General features: G+C 35.6%; 1 protein-coding gene across 7 annotated transcripts in view; it reads right to left on the reverse strand.

The window, feature by feature from the left end:
• Window positions 1–405: 405 nt before the first annotated feature.
• Window positions 406–24845, reverse strand: part of STAG2 (STAG2 cohesin complex component) — a 74402-nt gene continuing 49962 nt past the window's right edge. For 4 of the 7 annotated variants that reach the window (XM_056491322.1, XM_056491324.1, XM_056491323.1 and 1 more), the window contains exons 11-34: window positions 24733–24831; window positions 24557–24636; window positions 23941–24048; window positions 22985–23096; window positions 22285–22402; window positions 21450–21553; window positions 20502–20594; window positions 20216–20305; window positions 18950–19153; window positions 17389–17459; window positions 16963–17050; window positions 16780–16860; window positions 14109–14201; window positions 11575–11749; window positions 11002–11141; window positions 9856–9957; window positions 8142–8290; window positions 7461–7589; window positions 6912–7117; window positions 6331–6520; window positions 6132–6245; window positions 5221–5347; window positions 4810–4887; window positions 406–2319 (exon numbers count right to left, since the gene is read on the reverse strand). In XM_056491322.1, the coding sequence (XP_056347297.1) occupies window positions 2296–2319; window positions 4810–4887; window positions 5221–5347; window positions 6132–6245; window positions 6331–6520; window positions 6912–7117; window positions 7461–7589; window positions 8142–8290; window positions 9856–9957; window positions 11002–11141; window positions 11575–11749; window positions 14109–14201; window positions 16780–16860; window positions 16963–17050; window positions 17389–17459; window positions 18950–19153; window positions 20216–20305; window positions 20502–20594; window positions 21450–21553; window positions 22285–22402; window positions 22985–23096; window positions 23941–24048; window positions 24557–24636; window positions 24733–24831 (2775 nt within the window). In that variant the 3' untranslated portion in view covers window positions 406–2295. Of the gene's footprint in view, window positions 2320–3792; window positions 4269–4809; window positions 4888–5220; window positions 5348–6131; window positions 6246–6330; window positions 6521–6911; window positions 7118–7460; window positions 7590–8141; window positions 8291–9855; window positions 9958–11001; window positions 11142–11574; window positions 11750–14108; window positions 14202–16779; window positions 16861–16962; window positions 17051–17388; window positions 17460–18949; window positions 19154–20215; window positions 20306–20501; window positions 20595–21449; window positions 21554–22284; window positions 22403–22984; window positions 23097–23940; window positions 24049–24556; window positions 24637–24732; window positions 24832–24845 lie in introns of those variants that run through there. The other 3 variants (XM_056491327.1, XM_056491328.1, XM_056491326.1) reach the window with 2 other exon arrangements.

Consider the following 24845-nt stretch of genomic DNA (forward strand, 5'->3'; position numbering starts at 1 on the left):
AAATAATTAACCACTTCTTCCTTGGCATGTAAAAGTGCTATACAAATTTTAAAAATTTTATTTGCAGGTACTAACCTCTTCAAAAGCTCACTCTGTATTTACACTAATTCTTTGAACAAGTTTATCTCAAATTAAAGCATATTTAAAACAATCATGATTGCATTAACTTTTCTGCTTTAAATTATTACCCAATTAGTGCTTTATTCACATTTTAAAAACTTGTACAATTTATTACAAATATAAAACAGTGCAGTTTTTCATACATTATCCCAACTCTGAGACAAACACTTAAAAGACATGGAAAAAGATTTTGATTTCTATAAACATAACATTTGCATTACTCATACCCCTTTCTTCACTGTCCTCCCATAACCCCAATTTAAAAAGATCAAACATACAACATACTGTAGGTTTATTTTTATTCAAAAAGTTACTGTCTCAAGACATAAATACAAATCAGAAAACAGTACAATTAGGACAATAGAATGTGGAGGACAACAGGTTAAGGTAAATATATAAAACATTTTTAGCTGGTTGAAAACAAAGCTGTAAGAACTGCTTTCACAAAGAAACACTCCTTCAAGAGTAAGAAAAATCAACTTAAGTTTAAAATCATATATACAGTCCTCTCAGCAGTTCTATTAAATGCAGTGGTGTGGAAAACAATATAGGCAGTACTTTTAGACATGAGAGTATTTATTTATGTAAAATGAGTTAGGCAGATCTAGTTTTGATTTTGTTGTTACCCCATGACCTAGTAAAATAATTATATTTTATCATGATCCTTTAGATAATCTATGGTTTTTGGCTACCACAGCCGAATGTTTAATTTCTGAGTCTAAAAACAGGAAGCCTTTTTGTATTCACCCATCTGGGGAGATTCTTGTATTGCAAGCGTATTAAGGCATGGAATGATTAAAATAATATACCTCAAGAACTGAGAGACAACTGACAAAAAATATACATATGTAATATAAGTTAATATTTCCTTTAAAATGATGTCTAGCTGCCTAAGCCTTGCAAAATGAGTCAATGTCAAAATGGCATAGATCCACTTTCTATTTTAGACCAAATTTAATTTATTTGTGAATGGACACAAAATGAAGTTTAAAGCTTAGCTTTCAAAGAATATTATGGATTGTTTATGAGTTTCTATTATCCAATCTAATTTACATATAGAGGAAATGTACTGTAACCTGTTAGAAGTATCTTTAACCTGAAGACTGCTTGCAAAGACAGATAGATAAAACAATATAAAATACAAATTTAAAAATCATTTTAAAGCATGAATTCTCATGCTCTTCTATTTTTAAACATTGTTAAACTTTCAATATATTTCTGAAACCTCATAATTTTAAGTTGGAATTTAAAAGTAAGAAAAAACTAAACAAACTGCGCAATTATAAAATCAGCACCAATTTATATATATATATAATTTTATTTAAAATTTAGATCCCTATTCCCACACTCTAATAAGCTGTATAATTTTTGTTTAGAATTTTTCTGCAAACATACTACAATAAGCTTCTTTTATTTGGAGACAAAATACAGTGGCACTACTGGAAGGAATTTCACAACATTACATTTTTCTTAAAGGACAAGCAAACTTTCAGGGTTGGTAATGGGCAAGCAAGAGTGAAATCTGTTACGTTCTGGTAGCTTATAGCTTACGGACCTTTCTGAGAAGGCTAACATGAAGCTTCCGGAATAAAAAGTGTGTTTTAGATCAAAAAGCTGTTAAAATTCTGCTTTATGTATTTTTTTTTATGATTAATTAATACAAAGCTTCTGTTGCTGAAGTTTGCATTTAATTGAAAATACTGACAACTCTTCTGGTTCATTCTATCACTGTGAGAAAACCAATCCACCTACTATTACAGTTCATGGATGTGAACAGCAATCCAGCAGAGCTCATGATTATTTAGTATAGCCAGCAAATGTATAAAGAGAGGCTCAAATCTGTACCAAACACCTCTCAGACTGTTAAGATTAAAACTCAGAGGGAATACTTCTTATGATCCAGAAATAAACTGATAGCACATAAATAAAATATTGATTTTTTTTCCCAACAAAAAGTGTAGCTTATCCTCAAATTGTTTACTTGTCCTTTACATTTCTTTTTTCTTTCAGGCAAACAAAACTGCCCCTTCAATGCACTTGATCTTGAAAGCATGTCATTCTCCTTAGAGAAAAATCTGTTCAGAATTTCACTGTATCTACCACAATTTTGTATTGAAAAACTTCCTCTTCCACTTAGAAAATGACTTCACCACTGATTTATTTGCTGCTCTGGTATTAAAACATTGACACCCCAAGAACCTAAAAAAAAAGTTAGAAATGGTGTCAATTTGTAGTCTAATACACATTTAACAAAGAACAAAGCAATTAGTATATAATTTAAGACACTTCAGGATATATTAAGGCATTATTAAGTTTATTTTTCTTCCAAACCAGATTAACCACACTTCTGATTTAGATAATAATATGAAAAGGGCTCCTTGTTCATTAGAAGTATTTTCCTCACACTTGAAATTAACTAGATCCAGTAGGAATAAAGTCTGTGTTTTAACTATTTTAGGTAATAATTGGAAAAGAATTTTTAGTTAGTTGCCTAACTCAGACTTCTTCGACAATGACATTCTATTGCGTTAACCTGAAATCACATGTGTTAGTATCAGCAACTAAACTGGGGATGAAACACTCCAGATACTGGCTGTGGCTGTGTCTGTGATCACATAAACCACAGGTCATCCCACACCAGCCAACCAGGACACAAATTTAACATTTCCCAGGAAATGTATCCACTCTGTCAGGAAGACAGTGAAAACTCAAACAATAATCAGGTAAAATCAAGCAATTGTACTTCAGAAGATTGTGTAACTAGGGAAAGAAAAAGTTGTCCTGAAACAGATTCAGTTTTCACTTCCCATGTGAGAACAAGCCATACAGTTTTCTATGCCAATGGAAATATGTATGACAACAGATGTGCCAAAAAAAAAAAGCTGAGAAGATCCAGATTTTGTGTCTGTCCTAGCTTTTGACAGGATTTTATAAAATCAGCAAGAGCCAAAACAGACTAAGTTTTCCTGACCCTTAACACCGCTGTTCATATTTATCTGTTTACAAATCAATTTTTACTCTTCTTTGAATGCAATTCACTTTGGGTACCTCCTATAATAGAGAACACAGAAAGAACTGCCTCTGGTGTGATCAATAACCGGGCACATCAGACTAGAAGTCTGATCATAAACCATGTGCATCTGAATAAATTAAACAGCTTTATTACGTCTACGCCTATTAAAAACAAGTGCAAGTACTCCAAGAATACGGGATCTCTGAAATAAATCATATGAATAAAGCAAATTAACTTTATTCTGAGAATTGTTTGCATTTATGGAATAATTTTTTCACAGCGAACAGTGACTGCTAGATGCAGCTCAGCTGTCCTGGTGCCCGTGCCCGTGGCCTGTCTCCCGCCGGGGTTTCCGTAAAGGAGCGGCTGCGCAGCCCCGGCCCCGCCCGGCTCCCCGCGCTGCGCTGCTGGCGGCTGCCCCCGCGCGGCCGCTCCCGCGCACTGCAGCGCACAGCGCGGCCGGGGAGGGAACCTCAACCTCTTAGAGCGGCCCCAAATAGTGTTAGAGGTGGAAAGCTAAAAGAGTTCCCAAACCAATTAAATGCAACTGGAGAAGGCCAAGGTTTCAGCATTGTCAGATTATAAAGTGACTGGTACTTCATAGATCAGTCCAGGAAAAACCGAGACGAGGAAGGGAAGAACTATTGTAAAACAGAATGTCAGAGAACAGGCAAGATATTTTCTTGGTGTTACTTCAGGAACAGAACACACAATAGCCAGATGCACAACCTAACTGATTCATTATTACTAAAGCAAAGCCCTACTGGTACAAAATATATGAATTTGCATTTAAAACAGTATCTGGACTTCTTTCTCCCATAAACAAGAACAGGTTCATGCTGCAATACTGTAAAAAAAATGCATAACCATCTTCCAAATTCCACCAAGCTGTCCAAGATTCCCAGGAAGCCTTGTTGTACTGTCCTCTGCTGGCTTGCTGCAGCTTGTTATCTCCAGTGTAATTTGTACCAGCTACCCAAGGTCAAAAATGGCTGCATACTTTACAAGTGGTTCAAGACAGAAGGAATCCCTCATGCAGATTTTTAAAAGAGAATAGAGACTGTAGATTTATCAAGTCGGATAAAAGGGCAACTGCAAGCAGAAACTACAGACTTCGGATGTTTTGGACCTAAAACTTCATATGGAAAGAAAAAATACCTCTCATCTCTATAAACAGGTATCTGTATTATCTCTTATTTTCTCCATTATCTTACTTAGGCACAAAAGTAAATATGCCAATTAAAAAAAAAACAAAAAAAAACACAAAATGCAAACCATCTAATGCTGACATTGGTAATGACATCAGAGTCACTGAACTAAGCTCAGCATAACAGGAAATTTGCCTTTAATGTATGCACATTTCTTCGTCTTTCTAATGCTCTTGGCTACCAGCCTCTGCAAGGGTCTTTTCCATAATAGATGTGTTTCCTGCTCAGAATCACAGACTTTTAATTTTTACATAGGTATATATAGATATTAAGAACAAAAATCCTATAAAATTGCAAGGAACTGACTATCCTAGAATGTATGGAGCTGAATTACTGTACCAGTCTGTCACAGTAAGCTAACAATAACAACCTGAAGATTGCATTCTTTCCACTTAAAATCTCAAGTAAGAGCGCATGGCAGCCTTAAGGCTGATTTACATTACTTTCCCCTTACATAAATTAACCTACCGATTCATCCATGATTGAAGCGGGGTCAAAGAAATCTGGTTTTAGTTCCGTTCTTTCTCTCCTGTTCTTTGATGGTGGCTTTAGAAAGCAAACAAAACAAACAAACAGGTTAAGTGTAATTTCACCACAAAAACAAGAGGTTTTATACTGTAGTCAGTGAAACTGAACTCTCAAGGGGTAAGAATACCCAAGGCATAAATATTATTAGTTATGACAGGAAGTGTTCTTGCTTTTTGTATGGCAGTTGGAGCAGATGGCTCTTGTATAGAGACAACAGCACAGTCCTTTAAGAATGCAGAAAGTAACCAGAATGATTTTTGTTTTATCAGATGGAAATTTTAATTAAAATGTCTTCCTTTAAAAGCAGAAATATGAATCCCAAGACCACTAAAAGAGAAGTAAATTTCTTACTAGGTCTATGTCCATGGTGTCAAAATCCATGCCTTCATTAAGATCTTCAATCCGTCCTTCTGATGACATCATCACATCTTCAACAATTGGCTCTTCATCATCTTCCATTAGACTTGTGCCACGTCGACTGAAATGAAAAGCAATAATGTTTAGCACTAAATCAAGTTAACTTTTATCTATTTAAGAAGCTAATGCTCAGTAAGGACTCCCAACAAATTATAATCCCATTAGATAATGCAGAAATGAAGTAATTAAATAAATGCATAACCACTACTGGTTAAAGAAAGCTGGTATTTAACCAGAAGATACCAAGACAGTGTGGGAGAATGCCTAACAAAGGTCAGTTTAGGTAACTGTGGTACATTGCTAAATGGGTATTCTGAGAGGGTGTGAGAACTGATAAGCAGATCTACTCCATATCTAATATATGCTCAAGTGAGAAAGAAATTAAGTTTTGTCATCTAAAGAAAAATTGTTTCTGCCTTATGATAAGGCCATGAAATACATCTTTGAAACAAAGTAGATGGGTAAAACCACTACAAATACTCCCACACAGTCCTTCATCCTCTTTCCTCATAAATTCTACATGAAATACCATCTTATGAGAAAACTAAGGAGTCATTCTAATTAAACTCATTGGTGTCGCTATATTTTTTAAAAAGCCACCACTGAAACTATGTTACATGAAATACTGGAAATGAAACAATTAAAAGTAAGTAGGGGAAATATGTAAAGCTCTTCAATACATATGCCCATGGTTTTTGTTTGCAACCTGCACTTTTTTCCTCAAGAACCACACATTCCTTAAGAATGCAGAGAACTTTTAAACTTAGAAAATGTACAGGTGTTAACACTGCATTTATAAACCCTCCCTTCCCTGACCCACTGAAGAAACATTTCACTCCACTCACATGGCGTGTTGCAAGTTGCTTCTCAGCTTGACGTAGTTCATCGCTGCCCTCTCCTGTTGTTGTCGCGCGGCTTCTTCCTGTTGCCTTTGAGCCAACATCCACGTTACTTGCGTGCTTAAAAAGACCATTATTCTATTTTAAACATGTACTGGTTTTGTGTATGAACACTAACACACAGCAGACCTACTCGTGTACGTACTTGTAGTCGAGCGGCGGTTGGTGGTGCTCAGGCTGCATAGGATAGACACCCATGTAGTTCTCGTCAGGTCGCAATCTCTTGGGCTCCCTCATTATCGTGGAAGTGAGCTGAGGTGTCTGCATCATTACTGGTGTGTGCATTGATTGCTCCCTGTTCAGCCACATACTGTCACTACTGCTGCTTTCTTCAGCTGGAAGCAAACACAGGAAGAACATCCATGAAGTTTTTTTCAAACTAGTCTAAAAGTGAATGTTGAAACACAAATTAAATGCATGATACAGAAAATCACTTTACTTTTTGCCACAAAGTCTTACATGTGCCTCAAAGGACCTGGATTTAAAATCACTAGCTGGAGCATTTCTATACTTTTCTATTGTAAGACTTAACACTGTGTAGTGCGTTTATTTCCTTTTGTGAATCAAATGAATACCTTTCCCACTAAGACACATACATGGTCAGAAGTTACCTGTTCTGAAAAAATACATTAAGGCATACCAAAACAGTCACACTAAAAAATATGGAACAATACGTGTAGTTTATATGAATATCTGTTCTAGTAAATTTTAAAACGAGAGTTTTACCTTCGGGTACTTTCCGCTTGCCTGTTGCTGGCTTTGTCTTCTTATTTCTTACTGTAGATCCTCGACTACTGATTCCACTAATCACTGACATGGTATCATCATCCCCACCAGCTAATAAAGAGTTTCGGTAGGACATGAGAGGAAGCCATACATCTTCTCTCCGTAGAGACATCTGAAAGGTCATGAACTTCTCCAAGTAAACATATCTTTAAATGAAACAAGAAATACAGAGATGCAAAAAATCTGTAACAAATTGTTACCGTGTCAAGATAAGAAACTACTGAAATTATCAGCTGACCTTTCTTATCTAGTTGACAGAGAGGCCTGACAACAGCAGATCTGGAATACAATTTCTTTCATCCACCATAAAATGAAAAATCACTATGATAAATACAATTTACCCTCTGTGAGTATATTTGACTCCATAAGTTTAAACTTACCTTGATGTGTCAAAGATCTTTAGGCGAATACAATACACATATATTTATTCTGATGCATGTTTTCTGTAGTAATCGATATAAATACTAAGAATATTAAGAAAATACTTACACTGTTCTTTTATCTTGTCTGAGAAGTTTCGAGGAGAACTCACTGAGAATATCAAGAAATGCCAAATTTAACGGTGGGTGGCTCTCACCTTGTGGATTAGGCTCCTTAAAAGCAAATTCTATGCCATCCCTAAGAACGAATTAAAAATTACATCAGAAAAAGAACAAACAGAAGTTCAAAGCCCTGTGTGCTACCAAAACCAAATCCCTTTCCTTTATGTCAAGAAAGCAATAATCTGATGTTTCCACATGCTCGCAAAAAAAGTGAACACTAGCCATTCTTTGAATCTGGACACACTCTTTCTGTCATGGAATTTCTACCTCGCATTGCAAGTTTTCTGCATGAGGCCAGCATGATAACCACTGACAACGAAGTGGATCTGTTCTTATTGTCACGGACAAGACATTGTCCATAACAAAAAAGGCTTTTTTATTATAGCATCAACACTGCCATCATTTATATGCTTATATAATGATGCTGGAGAGCACCAACAATATTAAACATCTAGGTTTTACTCAGAGACAAAACTGCAGTCATCTCCTAATTAATATATGGGGTATATCATCTCTAGGGCTGATGCATTTAGTAATAACAAACTGATTTTCAAAGACCAAAAAAAATCATCTTATGTTAGTCAAGAAATGTTTACAAAAAGGGAAGTAATGCAAAGCACGCAATTACTTGTGTAACATAGCAATAGCTTCTCTTGTTTTCAACTGATCCAATCCAAATGTTAAAGCAAAACGTCGAGCAAGTTCCTTTATGCCACTGAATGTCGGTGATGATCTGTCAAAATTATAACCATTTTCTTGAATCATTTCATTGAAGAGCTGTATGGAATAAAAGGGAAATTTTCATGTACTAAAAGATTATGCCAACTTTGGACTAACACACACAGAGCTAAGTTTCAATTTTAAAGTATGTTTCATAGCTTTTTTCTCCCCACTCCTAATCTGACAACACCAAGAGACAAACATGGACATTTTGGACAGTGAATGGAGAGATACTCTTGAGGAGTCTGCACCCCAGATATAAACTTTGAAATGCACTGTCTAAACACTCTACAGTTAGTAGATATGCAAATTTCAGTGCTTCACTAAATCAGGTGTTCTAAAGTTTAGAATTCAAAAAATTCTCACCTGGTCTCTACTACAATATCTTGTCAAACTACTAATTTCCAATTCTTTTTTTTTTCTCCTTCTCAAAATACAAGTATAAAGAAAAAAATTCTAAAATGCAAACATGTCTTTAGGAAAATTCTCAAAGACACCAGAAATTCTGTCACCATTCATGAGATTTTTAAGTACTCATCAATAACTGTCAAAGCCAAATACTTTGAACTTAATAGTCTTTTCCTTGATCAGTCCTTTTCTCATCCTACTAAATTTGACTGCAATTAACCTCAATAATTAATTTTCCTATTTTTTAAAATTTTGTATAACACACCCTTTACTCTTTTTTATTACAATGAATAAAACGAAGAGTGTTTAATTATATATTTTACACTGCAGTTCCACCAGCTACTTAAGAGTCATGCTGCTATTAAAAGGAAAGGCCTCATCCTCCCTTGTTTTGGCAATATCCATACTGATAAACCAGTCACTGCTTTAATAAGGACTGTTTGTGTTTGGTCTCCACCAAGATCAGTATCCAGATCTATATTCACTATGTAGCTTTATAACCTTTAGTCAAAAAAACAGAGATTGAAGAAATAAATTTGGGTAGATTTTATTTTCATGGATAGGAGTGATCTATGCTATATTACAGTGTTTTGGAGATGTATGTCTCTACTGTTCTTAGCCTGTGAATAAAATCCATGCAGATGGTTTATATGAGCAAATGAATCAAATGCTAACTTTAAGTGAATTTATCAGGTTTCCACACATACAAATTTTACTGAAGACAGTATTAAATTATGTTTTAATGTCAAATGTGTGAAGTTCCTACTAAACATTATGAAATTACTAAAACCTCAAATTAATTCCCAGAATAGTTTAAAAAAAAAAAAAAAACCAAAACAAAACAAAACCAAAACAAAACCCCCACACAGGCAGGAAATATTCATCTGTTCACAAACATGCAAACTGGCCATTTCACAACATATATCTGAACAGATTACTTAAACTTCCGAGTTTGCTTTAGAGTTATGAAGGTTTCAGAGAGTCACATTTATTTTGTATTTACTGGCCTCTCCTACATTTTTGTGGTACAGTATTTGTTAAGTATAGGAAGACTTCTGGCACTTTTTTTTTTCTGGCAGAAAATATGTTTAAATTTAGACCTATTTATCCCTACCATCCATAAAAATTTCTTCAATACCTTAAACTAGTTACTAAACAACAGGACATCATCTACAGTATGGAATTTCATGCATAAAAATACTGTAAATTCTTACCTGCTGCAAACTAAGAATAAGTGTTTTAGCACACTGGATTTTGTCTATTTGTCTTGTTTTACTCATTGTTTCTTTAATAATATCACCATAGTCATTGTAATACTAGGAAAGAAAAGAAAAGTTTAACTGTCAATGTTAGTTGAAAACATTGCAACTACAGAATTCTTCTGAAAACAAAATCTAGGATATGCTCTTTTAAAATGAACTCAAATATTATCTAAAGGAAAAAACCCCGACGTGTTCATGATTACACCAAAATTATACCCTAAATCACCTCCAGAATAGTTAATTTTTTAAAAAATTAAATGCAGAAATAAACCCATTTTTCATTCTTGCAATGAGTATTACTTTAGAGGCAGAATGACCTATTTATCTTCAAGGCCATGACATATTTGTTAATGATACGTGTTCACCCCCCAGGATACAAGATTAGAATCTAATCTTTTTAGTAACTCCTGTAAGTCTGGTGGGGAGTTTTATTTTCTTTGCTGAAAGGAGGCACTTATAGACAGCATCACAGCCATAATTTGTCCAACGAAGACAGCTGTCTGTTCTGTTTAAGAAAGACCAAATCAGTTATCTGGAGAATCAAAATATATGGCACTCAGATAGTGCAGGCTGCCCAAATTATAAGTTTTTAAGGTATCACCAAGGAGCAAATCTTTATAATGTTCACAAAATGAGAACTCATATTAGTGTGCAGCTGTGAATCTGAGGAGCCAGGAGAGGTTTTTAAATTTAAGTCTGAAATAAATATAAAGATAGTGGGGGAATGGGTAGAGGGGACTCAATTTTACTTCTCTTCTACAAACTTCAAATTATTTCATGAGGCTAGACATCATGGAGTTGATCTTGGGAAGAACAGTCTCGAAAGGCCTACTAAACTAATAAGTGAATTAAAAACACACCATCAATCAGAATAAGAAAATAAAACTAGTAAAAACATCATTAAAATGGCTAGCCAGTTTCCCTCCTCTGTCCCCACCACTCACACACTGGAACGGTAAAACTCATATCAGTAATTTTTGAATTCTTCACATTTTGAACCTTTTATCTTGGAAGGTAAAAACAAATAATAGTTTAAAATTCTACAACTAGTGTATTCTAGTACTATAATGAAGTATCCCTACTAAGCTTCAAATTTACCTTCATATATTGCTTGAAAATGTCTGCGGCTGTGTTCATTTCCACCACAGTATATACAATGAGCTTACAGAAAGCTGCAAGTAGGTTTCTTCTTTTGTGCAACGCTTCAATTTTGCTGGCTTCATCATCCTGCTGTCCATCTAGACAGAGTTCAGAACAGGAAAACTGTCAGGTTTAAAGACTCCATGTTTAAACATTTATATATAAAACTGATACCGACTAGTGGTCATGATGAAAAAAATCAGATCACTGTTCACTGAAATGTCTCTTACCCTGTTACAGAGATAAATATTTGAGCCTATTAAACCACACCTTTAGTGCAATTATCCTACATGCTCCCAATACAGAAAATCCTTTAATCAGCTGCTGACATTTAAAAGCCACACCTACCTCTGTGCACATGCACACCTCTCAATGATAAAACAAAATTAAAACAAAAAAAAAAAAACCAGGCAAACAAGAAAAAACCCAACACCAAAATACCACCACCACAAAAACCCAGAAATGCATAAGGAAACAAAGATATTAATTTTAAAACAAATAACATAAAGGAAAGTTAAGTTTTGTACAAACCCGCACTATTATTATCATCATCTTGATCAATGAAGACATGATCTAAAATAAAACTGAGTAGTTCAGATTGCAAGGAAGAATCAGGAGTGTAAACAAGCGGCTCCAACATGTCACGTCCTCCTGTCATGATCTGATGGCTGAAGATCATCAATACATCACACAGAATTGTGAAAGCCTGTAAAAAAGAAAGCTTAGTAAATACTTGCTTGGAAAATGAATTTTGTTTAGAATAATATATTTGCACTTGACAAAAGACTCAAGATCTCAATGTACACAGGCCACTGAAGTCCTACACAACTACAAAGGCCAACTGAAGTCAAAATGTGCATAGCTTCACACAGCAGGTTCCTGTATCAAGACTGGGTCTCCAAAAAAAAATATTGCACAGATGATGCCAATTAAATATGAAAATATTGAATAATTAAAACATGAGGAGCCTGAAACTCCCAAATTTTACCTGATGGATACTACATTAGGTCACTAGAGAACTCTGTGGACTAACCATAGTACAATCTCCTTTTTGCTGTCTTTTCTTAAAATTGTTTTGATTTTTTTAACATATAACAGCTAAGATTATTCAATCCCTTTAAATCCTAATGTCCAAAAATCCAAAAGTGCAACAACCAACTTTTTGTTTTGCTGGATAACTTGTGCATCTGATATCAGATTTAAATGTCTGTACTCCACTGTCCCAGAAGGTTCTTAGTACCTGACAGTGACTGACATTCTTCAAATTAACAGACCAAGGCAACGAGCTGCTTAGTGCTTTAACTTCTCTTTGGCTCTAATCTCCCAAGTACTTCCAAACAGGCCTGTTCTCTAACCCCTCAAAGTGAATATTACTAATTCCCAGTCACAAAAAAATATTCACGTGTTCCTCTGAAGTCCCCTCTGTTCTTTCATGAGATTAGAGGAGGGAAGTGGAACCAACACCAAGTGGAACATTGTACCCTATGTGGCAGGTACCCTGTGTAACTAGGCAGTTCTAGTCTCTAGAGTATTCACCGGAGTCTGAGAGTCATACAGCCTCTTAGAGAGACCTGTTCAGAACTTCAGTAATTTTTGTTACTAGCACTTTCACACCCTACACCTTGTGACTATTACACTAGATAGCTCTTTGACGTAGAACATGCCTATTAAGCTCCAGGAATATTCTTGTTCCAGCAAGAGTTTCAAAAGCAATTGTGCGACTCAGTGGACCAGATTTTCCACTTTAACCAGGTTATTATTATCTTCAGCAGCAAAAAGGCTCCTGGCTTTCTATTTCTTTAATTAAACTGTCTACCTAGAAGATAATCTGGTCCTTCCCCTGTAGAGACATGCTTAATTTTCTTTCATTTTAGCATGTTAAAGATTGTTAAAGGCATTTAACATAGAATTAATTCTGCTATCAGTAACCAGTGCTCATCTCTCAAACCTCAAAATCCTGAGCATACTGGCCAAAGAACTATTTGCCTGCAGATGGAAGAGACTCAGCCCCTAATTTTAGGGTTTTTTTGACTCTGTTATCCTCAAAACTCAGGTCAAGTGTTTCCCAATATGATGCCTCAATTCTTTTTGAAACAGAAGCAAAAACTAAGGACAACCCTTCATGCCAGCATTTCAAAAAAATCAGGACTTTTGTCTCCTACCTGAACTGTAATACACTACTTTACTTACTCATACTTAATATCTATATTTTCTATGTCTGAAATATTTAAGAACTTAGTTCCAGCTAAAATTCTCCCCACAAAGGACAACTGTATGAGGGACTAACTATAAAACTGCTCACGTATTTTCCAAGCAGTGTATCATTGTTGATGTGTCCAAGCATTAGTGTTCTAAACAACACTATTACCAACAAGAGCAGTGTGAGAGCATTCCTAAAGGTGACTACAAAAAATTCCCATCTCCCAACAACAAACTCTCATAGGTTACAGTACATATTTGTGCATGTATAAACATATACACACTCATCTTAAGTACTCCTTTTTTTCCTCTTGATTTTGAGATCCCCAAATTCTTGGGACTCTGAAAAACTAGGAATATATTGTGTTATGGAGCAACACAGAAGGAAGAGAAAGGAAGCTGCACCTGCATGCATTCAGAGACAGAACCAAAAAACTTCCTCTTTTAAACTGCCATCCTCAGCTCTTCTAGTTTTAAGCCTGCGAATCCACAGCTCCACAGGAGATGTGGCCATTAGCACACATGGTAAGCAAGAGGTTTGAAATGGAAGTCACTCAGCTTACACCCAAAAGGCTTCTCCATTGCACCTGCAGTCATTACCTAAAGAAACAAAAAGCTCCTTTGCATAAAACATTATGCTGCCTAAAATTACCTGAAAGGATCAAGCTTAAATTGATTCTGAAATCCTATGTATGTAAGGAGGACAAGCATACAAGTACAGGGTGCATTCATACTCAAAGGGCACTCAGCCTGAACATCCAGGACATCATGTTCCCACATAAGTGCCAAAAATATTAGCAAGAAAAACTTTTCAGCTGCTTTAGAAGTACAGTATTAGAAGACACCAAGTAACAACAGCCACTAACCTGTTCCTTAACAGCAGTATTTACATTGGTCAGATAGTGTTGACAGATTTGACAGAAAACTCTCATCTGCTTCTTTAGACGTAGAAGATCCTCCTTTAAAGAGAATGATTTCATGTAACAGTTTTTCAATTTTATAGTCCCATTTAGTGCATGCACTTTCACAGAGCAGTCCACCACAGACCACAGTGGTGGACTTGAGCATTCAAGTCCACAGCATTATTTAAAAAAACCCCCACTATTACAAATAAAATTAGCAAGTAGTAATTTCTCTGATTTTGTCATTCTGTGTAGCACAGAAGAGATGGCACTTGAGATGAAAATAGTGTTATTTTATAAAAAAAGTAGTAACTGACAAACCCCAGAAACAAACCTAAAAAACCTTAACACCTCCCCTCACCTCTTAAAAATTCCAGAGCACAATACCTATATTTTCAGCCTAAAGGATAGATTTTAGACAGCTGTTCATAACTAAAAAAGACAAGTCTACATGGTATTATTTTATTTTTTTAATACATTGATTATGGGATAAAGTGGACTACCAGATTACAGTTGGTTTTCTTATCCCCTTTCATTGGGAGTTGAGGGGAAGTAGCTTTCTGAGTTGCAGTAGCTTCCCAAAAAGTAGATTACTGAACAAACAAAGCATAAAATTGGTGTAACTACCACCCACATGTGTAACACAGTTGGTGTTACTCAATCAGGTGAAGATTCAGCTGTGTAGAACTGGCAAAATTGTAATAGGCCAACTGTGTAACCAGTATCAGCCCAAACAAAGACAGAATACACCTATGGGAAGTTTAAAAACTGTGCCTGTAATCTAAACTGGAACAAGTCTCTCCCGTCAAGAAAGTGGATAACACAAAGGGTACAGAGCATCATTTAATCCCAACAGGATTAACAAAAGCAACAGGAATTTACATATAACATGATTTTAGAAGTCTTTTTCCACACAAAACTTTTTTTCTCAACATTTACCATTCAGATTACTACACTGATGCTAAGAGAATTATACGTGGAGAATTAAACCAATGAAAGCTTTGATTTACCAAATTTTATTATGTAGGAGCAGAAAATAGTCTCAAAAGGGGCCACTTTTCAATTAGGTTCTTTTCATTCCTGCTGAAAGTATTACAAATTACATCTTGTTGCAAAACAGGCATGTTCATCTTCATTTCTAAACTAACTTGTCAAGTATTTAGCTCATCTTCTGCCATTAGGGTTGTGATAAAGCTTGAATCACAGCTACAAAAGCCTCTAGACTGCTGTTTACCCTTTAAGGAATAAGGTAACAAAGCCCCCAAACCCTTCACACACCTACGTGCCTCTCAACAATCTATGCAGCCACTTCTTATCAGGTACTTGAGGGTTGGAAATGTTAAAAACCATTAAAACACAGATGGGTAAACTAGCCAGCCAGTGGTCAAGGTCCTATACATGTATAACACTTCCAGACTATAATTAATCCCTGGACTAAAGTCTCAATAGATAGGGGAAAACTACCATAATCTGATACAGCAGCTCTCTGTTATAAGATGACTAGTACAAGTCACATAACATGATTTTCAACTCCTGCATCTACCAGAAGCTCAAACTACCATATCCTAAAATTTAAAAAAAAAAATTAAAGGAAAAATGTAAGAATCCTCATATTAAAATGAGAATATTGTAATAATGGATTACTAATTACTCATACATTATTAATGCCATGAGTTCCCTTTGTGTTCTCCCTAGTAAATTTTGACAGTCACATACTTCTTTTTCTTATACTAATTACAAGCATGATAATCAAAGTGTTTATAAATGTTGAAGAACTTACTTGTCTCCACACTGACTTAAAGAAACATGTGTTAACAGTAACATTTTTTATTTTAGATAGAGAAATCATTAAAATGTTTCAGCACTTACAAACTCCATTCTAAACTACCTAGGTCTCTCAAAAAAAGCCCCTTTTTATTTGGCAGCTCACACAGTGAGCCACCTAATCAACTTCCTCAAGCAATGTTGGATACAGGAAACCTTAATCCTTTCTCTAAGATTTTTCAAAAAGTGAAATTGGAAAGGAGACATTTGCCAGAGCTTTGCCCTTCAAGATTACTGTACACAGAACCAGAGCAGGGCCTCTCATCATTCCCTGAAAAAATCTGAAATTTAACTTCATCTTTTCACATCTTTATTTAACACTAGATTTAAAAGACTGATGAAGAGTAAAGCAGGATTGCAACATACTGAGCCAGAAGAATACCACAATAGCATACAAATTCTTAGATCTCACCGACTCGTCACTGACACTTCAAGGTTTTCAAACAAATTCAAACCCACCACCTGAGAGCAGTAAGATTGACTATACTGTGTGTGTTAACATCCATTCTATCCCTTCTTAGCATTGCTATTGTGCCTGACAGGTATCATGTTTATTTACTCTTACTTCAAAAACCGTCAAACATAATACTGACATTTAAACAATAAAAACAATTAAAGGACATAATGGGTTTGTAAGTAAAGAATGTGACTACTAAAACTATTAATCAGAACAACTTGTAAAAAAACCAGAATTAGGTAGGTATCAATATAAAGAAAATTCCTAGTCTTAATTCCATCACAGTTTTAACTAGATGACACTGAAGCTATGTACAAATGTTTATTATTATAATACAACTGGAACAAGGCATACCTTTGTAGAACTGCTTTCAGTAACTTTTGCTAGCTGCCAAAGGATTACATAATGAGTACACTGCAGTGCATGAATAACAATCTGAAATCAAAAGGGAAAAAGTATTAGATGACAAAGGCCAATAAAAGAGAGCAACAAAAGCTATTTGTTGTTTTGTCTAAAGAACACAATTTAACTACAGACCTGTTCTGGCATATCTCCATTTTCAATGCCAGTTTTTAACAGCTTGTAGTTGCAGCCAAATAAGTCCCATCTTGATAGGTCATGAGCACTGGAAGCATTAGAAATTAAGCAAAAAGTATTATTTATTTAATAATTTATTTATTTAATAATTTATTTGAAATTCAAGGTTAACAACTATTAACAGCTTAACTAAAAAAAAAAAATTAGTGTTAAAAACCCCCAGCTATTGAATACCTCCCTACCCAAACCAACATACACACACAAAATTTTAAAAAAAAGCAAAAAAATCCCATGAAGTTGCATTTAAAAAATACATCATATTAAAAACAAACAACCCCCCCACCACAAACCCTGATACAGAATTAAAAACAATCCCCAATCCCCCATACCACAAACCCTGACAGATATGTGCAGAAGTCAACTTACTTGTGAAAAGCAGTGATTCTCTTCAGTGTTGACAAGACTTGATATGCATCATCTTCATCAGGTTCCTCCCCCTATTTAATAATCATACAGTGAGTCAAGCAGTGCAGTGTAAGTGAACTGGGAACTTACTACAACCAAACATCCTCTCAACCTGGGGGGAGAAGAGGGCGCAGACCTGATTCTAAATTATTTATCACATCACATATGCTTTTAAAGAGTTAGAGAGAGAATGCAGTTCACACCTAGAGATGGAGTCAATGATGTTAAATGTCTTTTCCAACCTAGACAATTCTACAATTCTATAAAATAGTGGCAGACGAAGGGGAGTGGGGGGTGGGGAGGAAGGAGAAGGGAGGAAAAAAACTGAAAAAGCCTAGGATAGCAGAATACAATGTATAATGTAGGTGCTTCTATTTTCTCTGAAGAATCCAGCAGAGGCCACTGTCAGACAAAAGACACTGGACTAGATGGGCCACAGGTCAGTACTTCAGTCTTACTTTAATCACAGAAAAGTCTTTGAGTGAGGTAAGGGAACTGGTTTGTTTTAATCTTCCCACAAGTTCTCACAAACTTGCATTTAGTGGAAAAAGAGCAAAAATCAAAGGGTCAATAAAGTACCTATTTGTACATAAGATAAACTATCTGAGGTCAAGAAACTCCTCCTTAGTTTAGCAGGGATAACTCAAGTTTTACTATTCTGTAGTTGCACAACCTATCAAAGAACTAAGGATTTCAACACTTCCACCAGAGTATTTGCCATTTTCCTTCAAGCCAACTTCTGACATCTCATTTCCTTGCTTTACCTCTCATTCTTTCTTTTCATCACAAAGGGAAACAAATGGGCACATTTCTGGTTTAGGATTTCTAGAATGGAGTTCTAGATCACAACAAAAAGCAAGAGAAAAAAGGAGAGCTTGACATGTACCTAAGAAATGCTGAGAATGAAGCTGTCAAAAAGACACTTCCTATGCTCCTTACCACAGATGAAAAGGAGAAACAAGCTATGTCTGAGTATCAGAGATCCTACGTAGTGAAGTCAAATACTCTATCAGAAGATTCTCACTTTTCAGTCAACACAGTGTGGGAACAAAGTTATTTTTGATCTAGTAACTGCATCTGCTTGCATTCAGGAAGGGAGGAGGAGTGTTTTCTAGAGATTTTGATATTTAACAACAGCAACATGCAACCACAGGCAAGACTAGTTACAGTAGTACATCTGAAGAGAATCCTAGAGGAATTACAACACTACAGCTCTCAAAAACGTAAGCCTCAAAATCTAAGAGTAAAAAGTTTATGTATTTAAATGTTTACTTAAACTTATCTCAAATTCCCAAATGACTCTTGTCAAAAGGAGATCAAAATTAAAGACTCACTGTCTTAATCTAAAAGAACAGTCTGTGTTCACACAATCACAGCAGTGACACTGTTGCATTATCACACTCAACAGTTTTGAAAACCAGAGGGAAGATCCCATCCCTAGCTCTGACTTGCAGAGAAAGACAGAAAAAATACTGAAAATATTTACAAGGGCAGGAAAAGGTGATCTTGCACATTAAAATACCTCTTGCAGGAAGTCCTCAAGAAGTCGATTAAACTTGTCTGCCAATTCATCTATTAACTGACTTCTTGCAATGTCAACCCTGTTAAAGATTGTGAATTCTTCATTACAGAGAGCATGGTAGGTTTTTGAACAGGCTTCCAAAACATCTATATCTGTGTGCTTCTCCACAATATCCCGGATTTGTCGCAGTAAGGCATCCAGATGCTACAAGGAAGATGAGCCAAGGAAGAAAATATGTATTTTAATTTTCATATATATATATATATATATACACACAAATACACACATTTTTAATAAACCTTTAAGAATTTTAAAAGATAAATTATATTTATTACTTTTGTAACTGTGATACAGAACACAAACACATTCTCGAAAATGAGTGAAGCTTCTGAGAAATTAAGTCTATTTATGAAAAATTAAGTTGGAGCTTGTCAAAGACCAAATTTGATTAAAGTGATTAAAAATTTGCTATTGTTGATACAGTCTTATCTAACACTTAAATATGCGATGACAACTGAACAACACAGAACTATTAACCTCTCTCACAAAAACCCACTCACACAAACACTTATGCATGTTTGTGTGTGTCTTAAAAGCTGTACAATTGAAGATTTAGTTTTGTAACACTCTACCGTCCGCTAACTAAAGCCAACTTCAGCTGTTCATATATTCCTCCCCTGAGTTGCTCACTGCTGCTTGATCACTGCTGGCTATGCTGTCAACTACACATTTTATCACTTTCTGACTAATGATTTCAGCTACTTCCTTCACAATGCAATAGCACATCTAAGAAGGAGACAGCACAGATGAGAACAGCTTCAATTTCATCATCATAGCAGATAAAATGAGAGCAGTGACTACATCATCTGTGATCTGGTATTCTTCCTCTTTTTCATGCAATGGTGATGGTGGTTTTCTAGTTTCAGTGACAGAAAAAAAACTTACTGAGCTGTTTCTACAAGTTTTATCTGTGACAGTTATCTCAAGTATGACCATAATCCAGCAATAAAAGTTCTCAATTTAAGTTCATCTAACTGGCAGGATTTTCTATTAAAACTGGCCAGATAGGCCTTAGAAAACTCAAATTTTCAGTATCTCTAAGAAGAGCATAACTCTAAAATCAAAGTTGCACTATCAGTAAGCGTTACAATAAATAAAATCTCCTTTATGCAAAAAGCCACTCCTAAAATCATGACCAAAATTCCAGAGATGAAATCAAAATTCTGGGGCTTTTCCTTTTATATTAATGTGTGGATATTACCGTACCTTTTCTAATCGCCCTGTTGTATAAATTTCCAAATCAAAGTACTGTGGCAACTGCAGTAAGTTGGTGACCTTTTCTGCATCTACAGAATACTGTAAAATTGTCAAGGAAAGAAGTTTAGATGACAAAGTCTCGGACAACATTATTCATTACAGAACAAGTAAGTATAAACAAAGATTAGTAAAAAAAAAAAAAAACAACTCGTGGCAAGTTGTATCATTAATTACAGAAATACACTTGTACACATTTCAACCACCATCCATCAATGAGAAAAGGAATTAAACCTACCTTTGCTAGCAACTGAGGAAGTGCCACCGCAAAAAGCTCAGTAATTTTTGTCCTGTCATCCAACTGGGTTTTCTTTTCCTTTGCTGTCAGCACCTAAAATATTGGTATTGTGAGAATTTTACAGCTAGAAGTTCTGGTGCAAAGTTTCATTATCATTAATGAAATTATTATTAGATACATGGACCTCTAAAAATCACCATAACGTATCAATGTAAAGCAGGAGGGAAGTGAGCAATTAAAATAAAAAGGAAAAAAACAACATTCAGCATTCAAAAAATGCAATTCGAACTCAGTTCTAACACTATTCTCTTGGAAAACAGAAGTGATAACTTAGAACATAAGGTTTACCTTTCCTGCAACAAAATACCATGACTGGAACGACAATATAAGAATGGGAACCCCCTCAGCTTACAATTTTTAACAATAGTTAATTAATTTGTCAATTCTATCTTCATACAAGCTTTCAACCTGTTCTTAAATGGGTTTCTTACCAAAATATGCACTAGTCCTGAGAGAAGACGGCTTAATGCCTCAGCAAAAGAGGCTGTCTAAACTCTGTATAATCACAGAAAAGCCACTTGGTGGATTGGCCTTTTTCCAAGAGACGTGGAGTGTATTTTCCCTTCCCTCATTTTGCTTTCAAACTGAAAATAGTTTTAGCTATTCCCAAACATTGATTCTTGTCCTCCTTTCAAACCAATACTGTTTTCAAAATCAATTTTGGTTACCTTTAATAGTACAAACAAATGCAGCAGTTCAAACAGTACTAAGCACCCGCCCAAGCCCAGAAAAAGCAAACTAGCCAGGGTAGTCAGATGCGGAGACCAAAGCTGAATCTCCAATCTCAGTCGCCTCAGCAGCAACAGCCTACAATCTTCTCCATCTTCCCACAGCGGCCCCACAGAGCCATTCCCACATCTCTAGATGAGTAGGTTTTCTGCTTCCTACCCTTTTCCCCGTTCCTCTTCCCACAGGAGGGTGACATTCAGCTGCTTGCCGAATTGTACAAAGCATTATTTCAATCAGTGCGCTTTCCTGTCTGTCTGTCAAAGCTGAAAATTTAAGAAACAGATGTCAACACACAACTTATTTTTCATTTTCCACAAGGATTAAGATATGTTAGGGTCTTGGTTTGGGTTTTGGGGTATTTGTTTTTTTTTTTTTTTTGTTTAAGGCAATAAGACAGACATGTAGACCAACAGCTCGTTTCCAGAGATGGGGGTGGCAGAGGGGATAGAGGAAATAAGTACCTTATAAAATGACACCAGAAAACACTGAAAAATTGAGGGAGTATCATTGGATGAATCACAGGAAGGAATGGAACAAACACTAAGTTGTATAATTATTTTACTTCCCTTCTATTTTTCAGAGGTCTATTTACTAGGACCTATAAATTACAGAATTATGCCAGGGGTTTTGTTTGGGTCTACTGTCATCACAGAAATTATTGTATTTTTTTCCATATGGCAGTTGCAACAATAAATATACTTGTTTCACAAGCAACTCAGTTTCTCTAACGCCAAAGGTGCAGTCTGAACTTGTGGAACACCAAGGCAATACTGCATGCTAATTCCTTCTCTGTTCTTTTAGCCATTGTTCTTATGTCACACTTCCATACCAGATGGTCATCTCTTTCTACTCTTCCTAACATTGCATAATTGGTATTAGTGATTTCTTATAGTCATGGAAACACAGAAAATATAAGTAAACATCTTTTTTCCTTAATTCAAGCCTAACAAAAACTGCACCGCAATATAAACAAAGATCTACGAAAATCCCTTACGTTCTTCTCCATTGAGAGGCTCCTCCAGCAGAAGACTGTTCATACATTCCCAGTCCTTCAAGAGGTCTGTTGCACAGTCCCACATGCTGTCCACAAGATAAGCAGCATGTTCGTGCAACTAAAATAAGAACAGATTAAGTATTTTATCAGCAATGAAGATTATTACAGAAGTATAATACAGAGATTTCTCACACTTGGCTCCTGCCTGTGGCAAAAATATAGAGCAAGTTTTGCGAGCTCTCTGGTTAAACATAAGATTTTCTTCCCCAATTAACTTAAAAACATTAAACCAGACCAACAGCTACAAGGAGTAGTGCTACACGATCCATCAGAACTTGAGGTACAGGTGGGTAGGGATTGTAGAGTTTTTTTGTTTTTTCCCTCTCCCCTTTTATATCTATTAAATCACAATTTATTTACACTTATACATTGTCATATTTGTCAGAGTAGCACCTGTATCATGCCCTGTATCAATACTGCGTACTGACACATCCTTCAAATAAACACAACCACACAAAACAGTCTTTTGACCCCCCCAGGCTGCTCAAACAACAGGAACGCTAGGACAGATTCATAGTTATTAACCAATGAGTGGGGAAAAGAAAAACAACAACAAAATTTAACTGACAAAAATTAGAACCACAACAACAAAAACCCACACACACCACAAAAACAAGGACATCCCTGAGACCCAACTTACTTCACTTTCCAAGAAGAAAAACACTAATGTCTTCACAAGATTAGCATTTGGACTTTGTCTTCCCCTCCTTTTCAGCATTCCATCATCTTCGGCATCTCTGCGGCTGAAAAGCCTAAAAGAAAAATTATTTTTTGTCAAGTTTTTTCTTCACTGCCTTCACCACAGTCAATTCACATCAAGATACCCATTTTTTTTACACACTAAATACCTTGTTGCTTGGCTCCATATTCTATTTTGGAAGGAAGTAATTTGGGACAAGTATCATTTGAACCATTTCATATATGCCGAGTTGATATTCCACTGATTGTTTCCAGTGGGATGTATAATTATATCAAAATGCTTACAAACATCAGGGATAACTGCAGGTACTTGAGGTCCTATGCTCCTTCTCAACAAACGTATTTTCTGAACCTCCCTACAGGAGATTTTAAAACAGCTAAGAAATATTGGAAGGAGGTCTGAAAAGTATTAGATGGAAACTCTATTTTGTTCTCCTACACATCTGACATGTTGGATTTTTAGTGGATTTTTTAAATGAAAAGCATTCTATGAAATGGTCATATGGGACAATGGAGAAGAGGTGGGCACAGGGGAGGAACTACAAATGGGAAAACACTCATAATGCAAGCCCAAGTTTTAGGCCCCAAACTACACAAGCATTTTAAGAGGTTTCACAGGAAGAATGGGAAAGAAGAAGACATAGGAACATTTTTATTAAATTCCCTGAAGGTAAAAGATTTCAAAGTGCAGCCTTCAAAACTGCTATTTCCCAGTTAGAAAAACTACAGCAGTTCAGAAAATATAGTAATGTTACATTGTCTCTTCTTTTTTAAGGCCACTTTATGATTCATTTTTTCCTTTTATTGATTAAATCTAATAAGAATCATCATATTGATGCACACAAATGCACAAAAATCTACAGGAGCAAGAAGTTAACTGTAATTTCTCCATCTTACTTTTTATAAAGAAATTCCCCTGCGGCAACTGCTACTGGCCGATGAGCTGAATAAACCAGGTGGTAGACATTTTCACAGTCTTCTGCAGTCAGAACTTCTTCACTACTCCTAGGGGTAGGGATGGGAAGAAGGAAAGAAAGAAAGAAAAAACCAAAAAGGCTGAGTCAACAAAGTATGAACTCTAATGAAGGAGATGGAAATGAATGACCCTAAACCTTTCCCTTCAATTTATTATCCTAAAACTCCAGTCTAAACTAAAGCCTTCCTGAATAAAATATACTGATAAAGTATGAGCTATTGCTAGAAGGTTATGCTCAAGAGTTCAACTACTGTGTATTGTTCAATAAATTCCATGTTCTTAATTTTAAACATTCCATTATAGTTTTTAACTATGAGGCTGAATTCAAAGTTCCTAGCCCTTACACCTACTAACTGTGGGAGATAAGTAGTAACACTGTTCTAGACAGATTAGTTTTTCTGTGAGTGTAAGATGCATAGACATTTCTATAGCCTTCAGATTATGTGAAGTGTCATGCTGCTGGCCTCACCCACAAGGACAAGAAACATGTAAGTTTCAGTACTTGTATGTCAGATAAGGAAATACAGATGTACTTACTGTAAAACAAGAGTGAGTAATTTTATTGCTTGGACTGCAACATCATATTCTTTGTCAAGAGTCATAGACACAATTCTATCCTAAGAACACAAAAGAAAGTATTTTTGAAGACGAAAGAATTGTAATACAACTTTTAAAAAAATTCATATATACCCAAAGTAAGAAGTAACACTAACCTTGAACCGACTGGTGAAGAGTTCCAATTTGGAATTAAGCTCCTTATTATAGTAAAGCCCTTGCAAAGCAGTTAGGCATTTGAGTCTTACTTCTCCTTGCTAAAAAAAAAAAT

The sequence above is a fragment of the Oenanthe melanoleuca genome, chromosome 4A (assembly GCF_029582105.1).
Source record: "Oenanthe melanoleuca isolate GR-GAL-2019-014 chromosome 4A, OMel1.0, whole genome shotgun sequence".
Taxonomy (NCBI): domain Eukaryota; kingdom Metazoa; phylum Chordata; class Aves; order Passeriformes; family Muscicapidae; genus Oenanthe; species Oenanthe melanoleuca.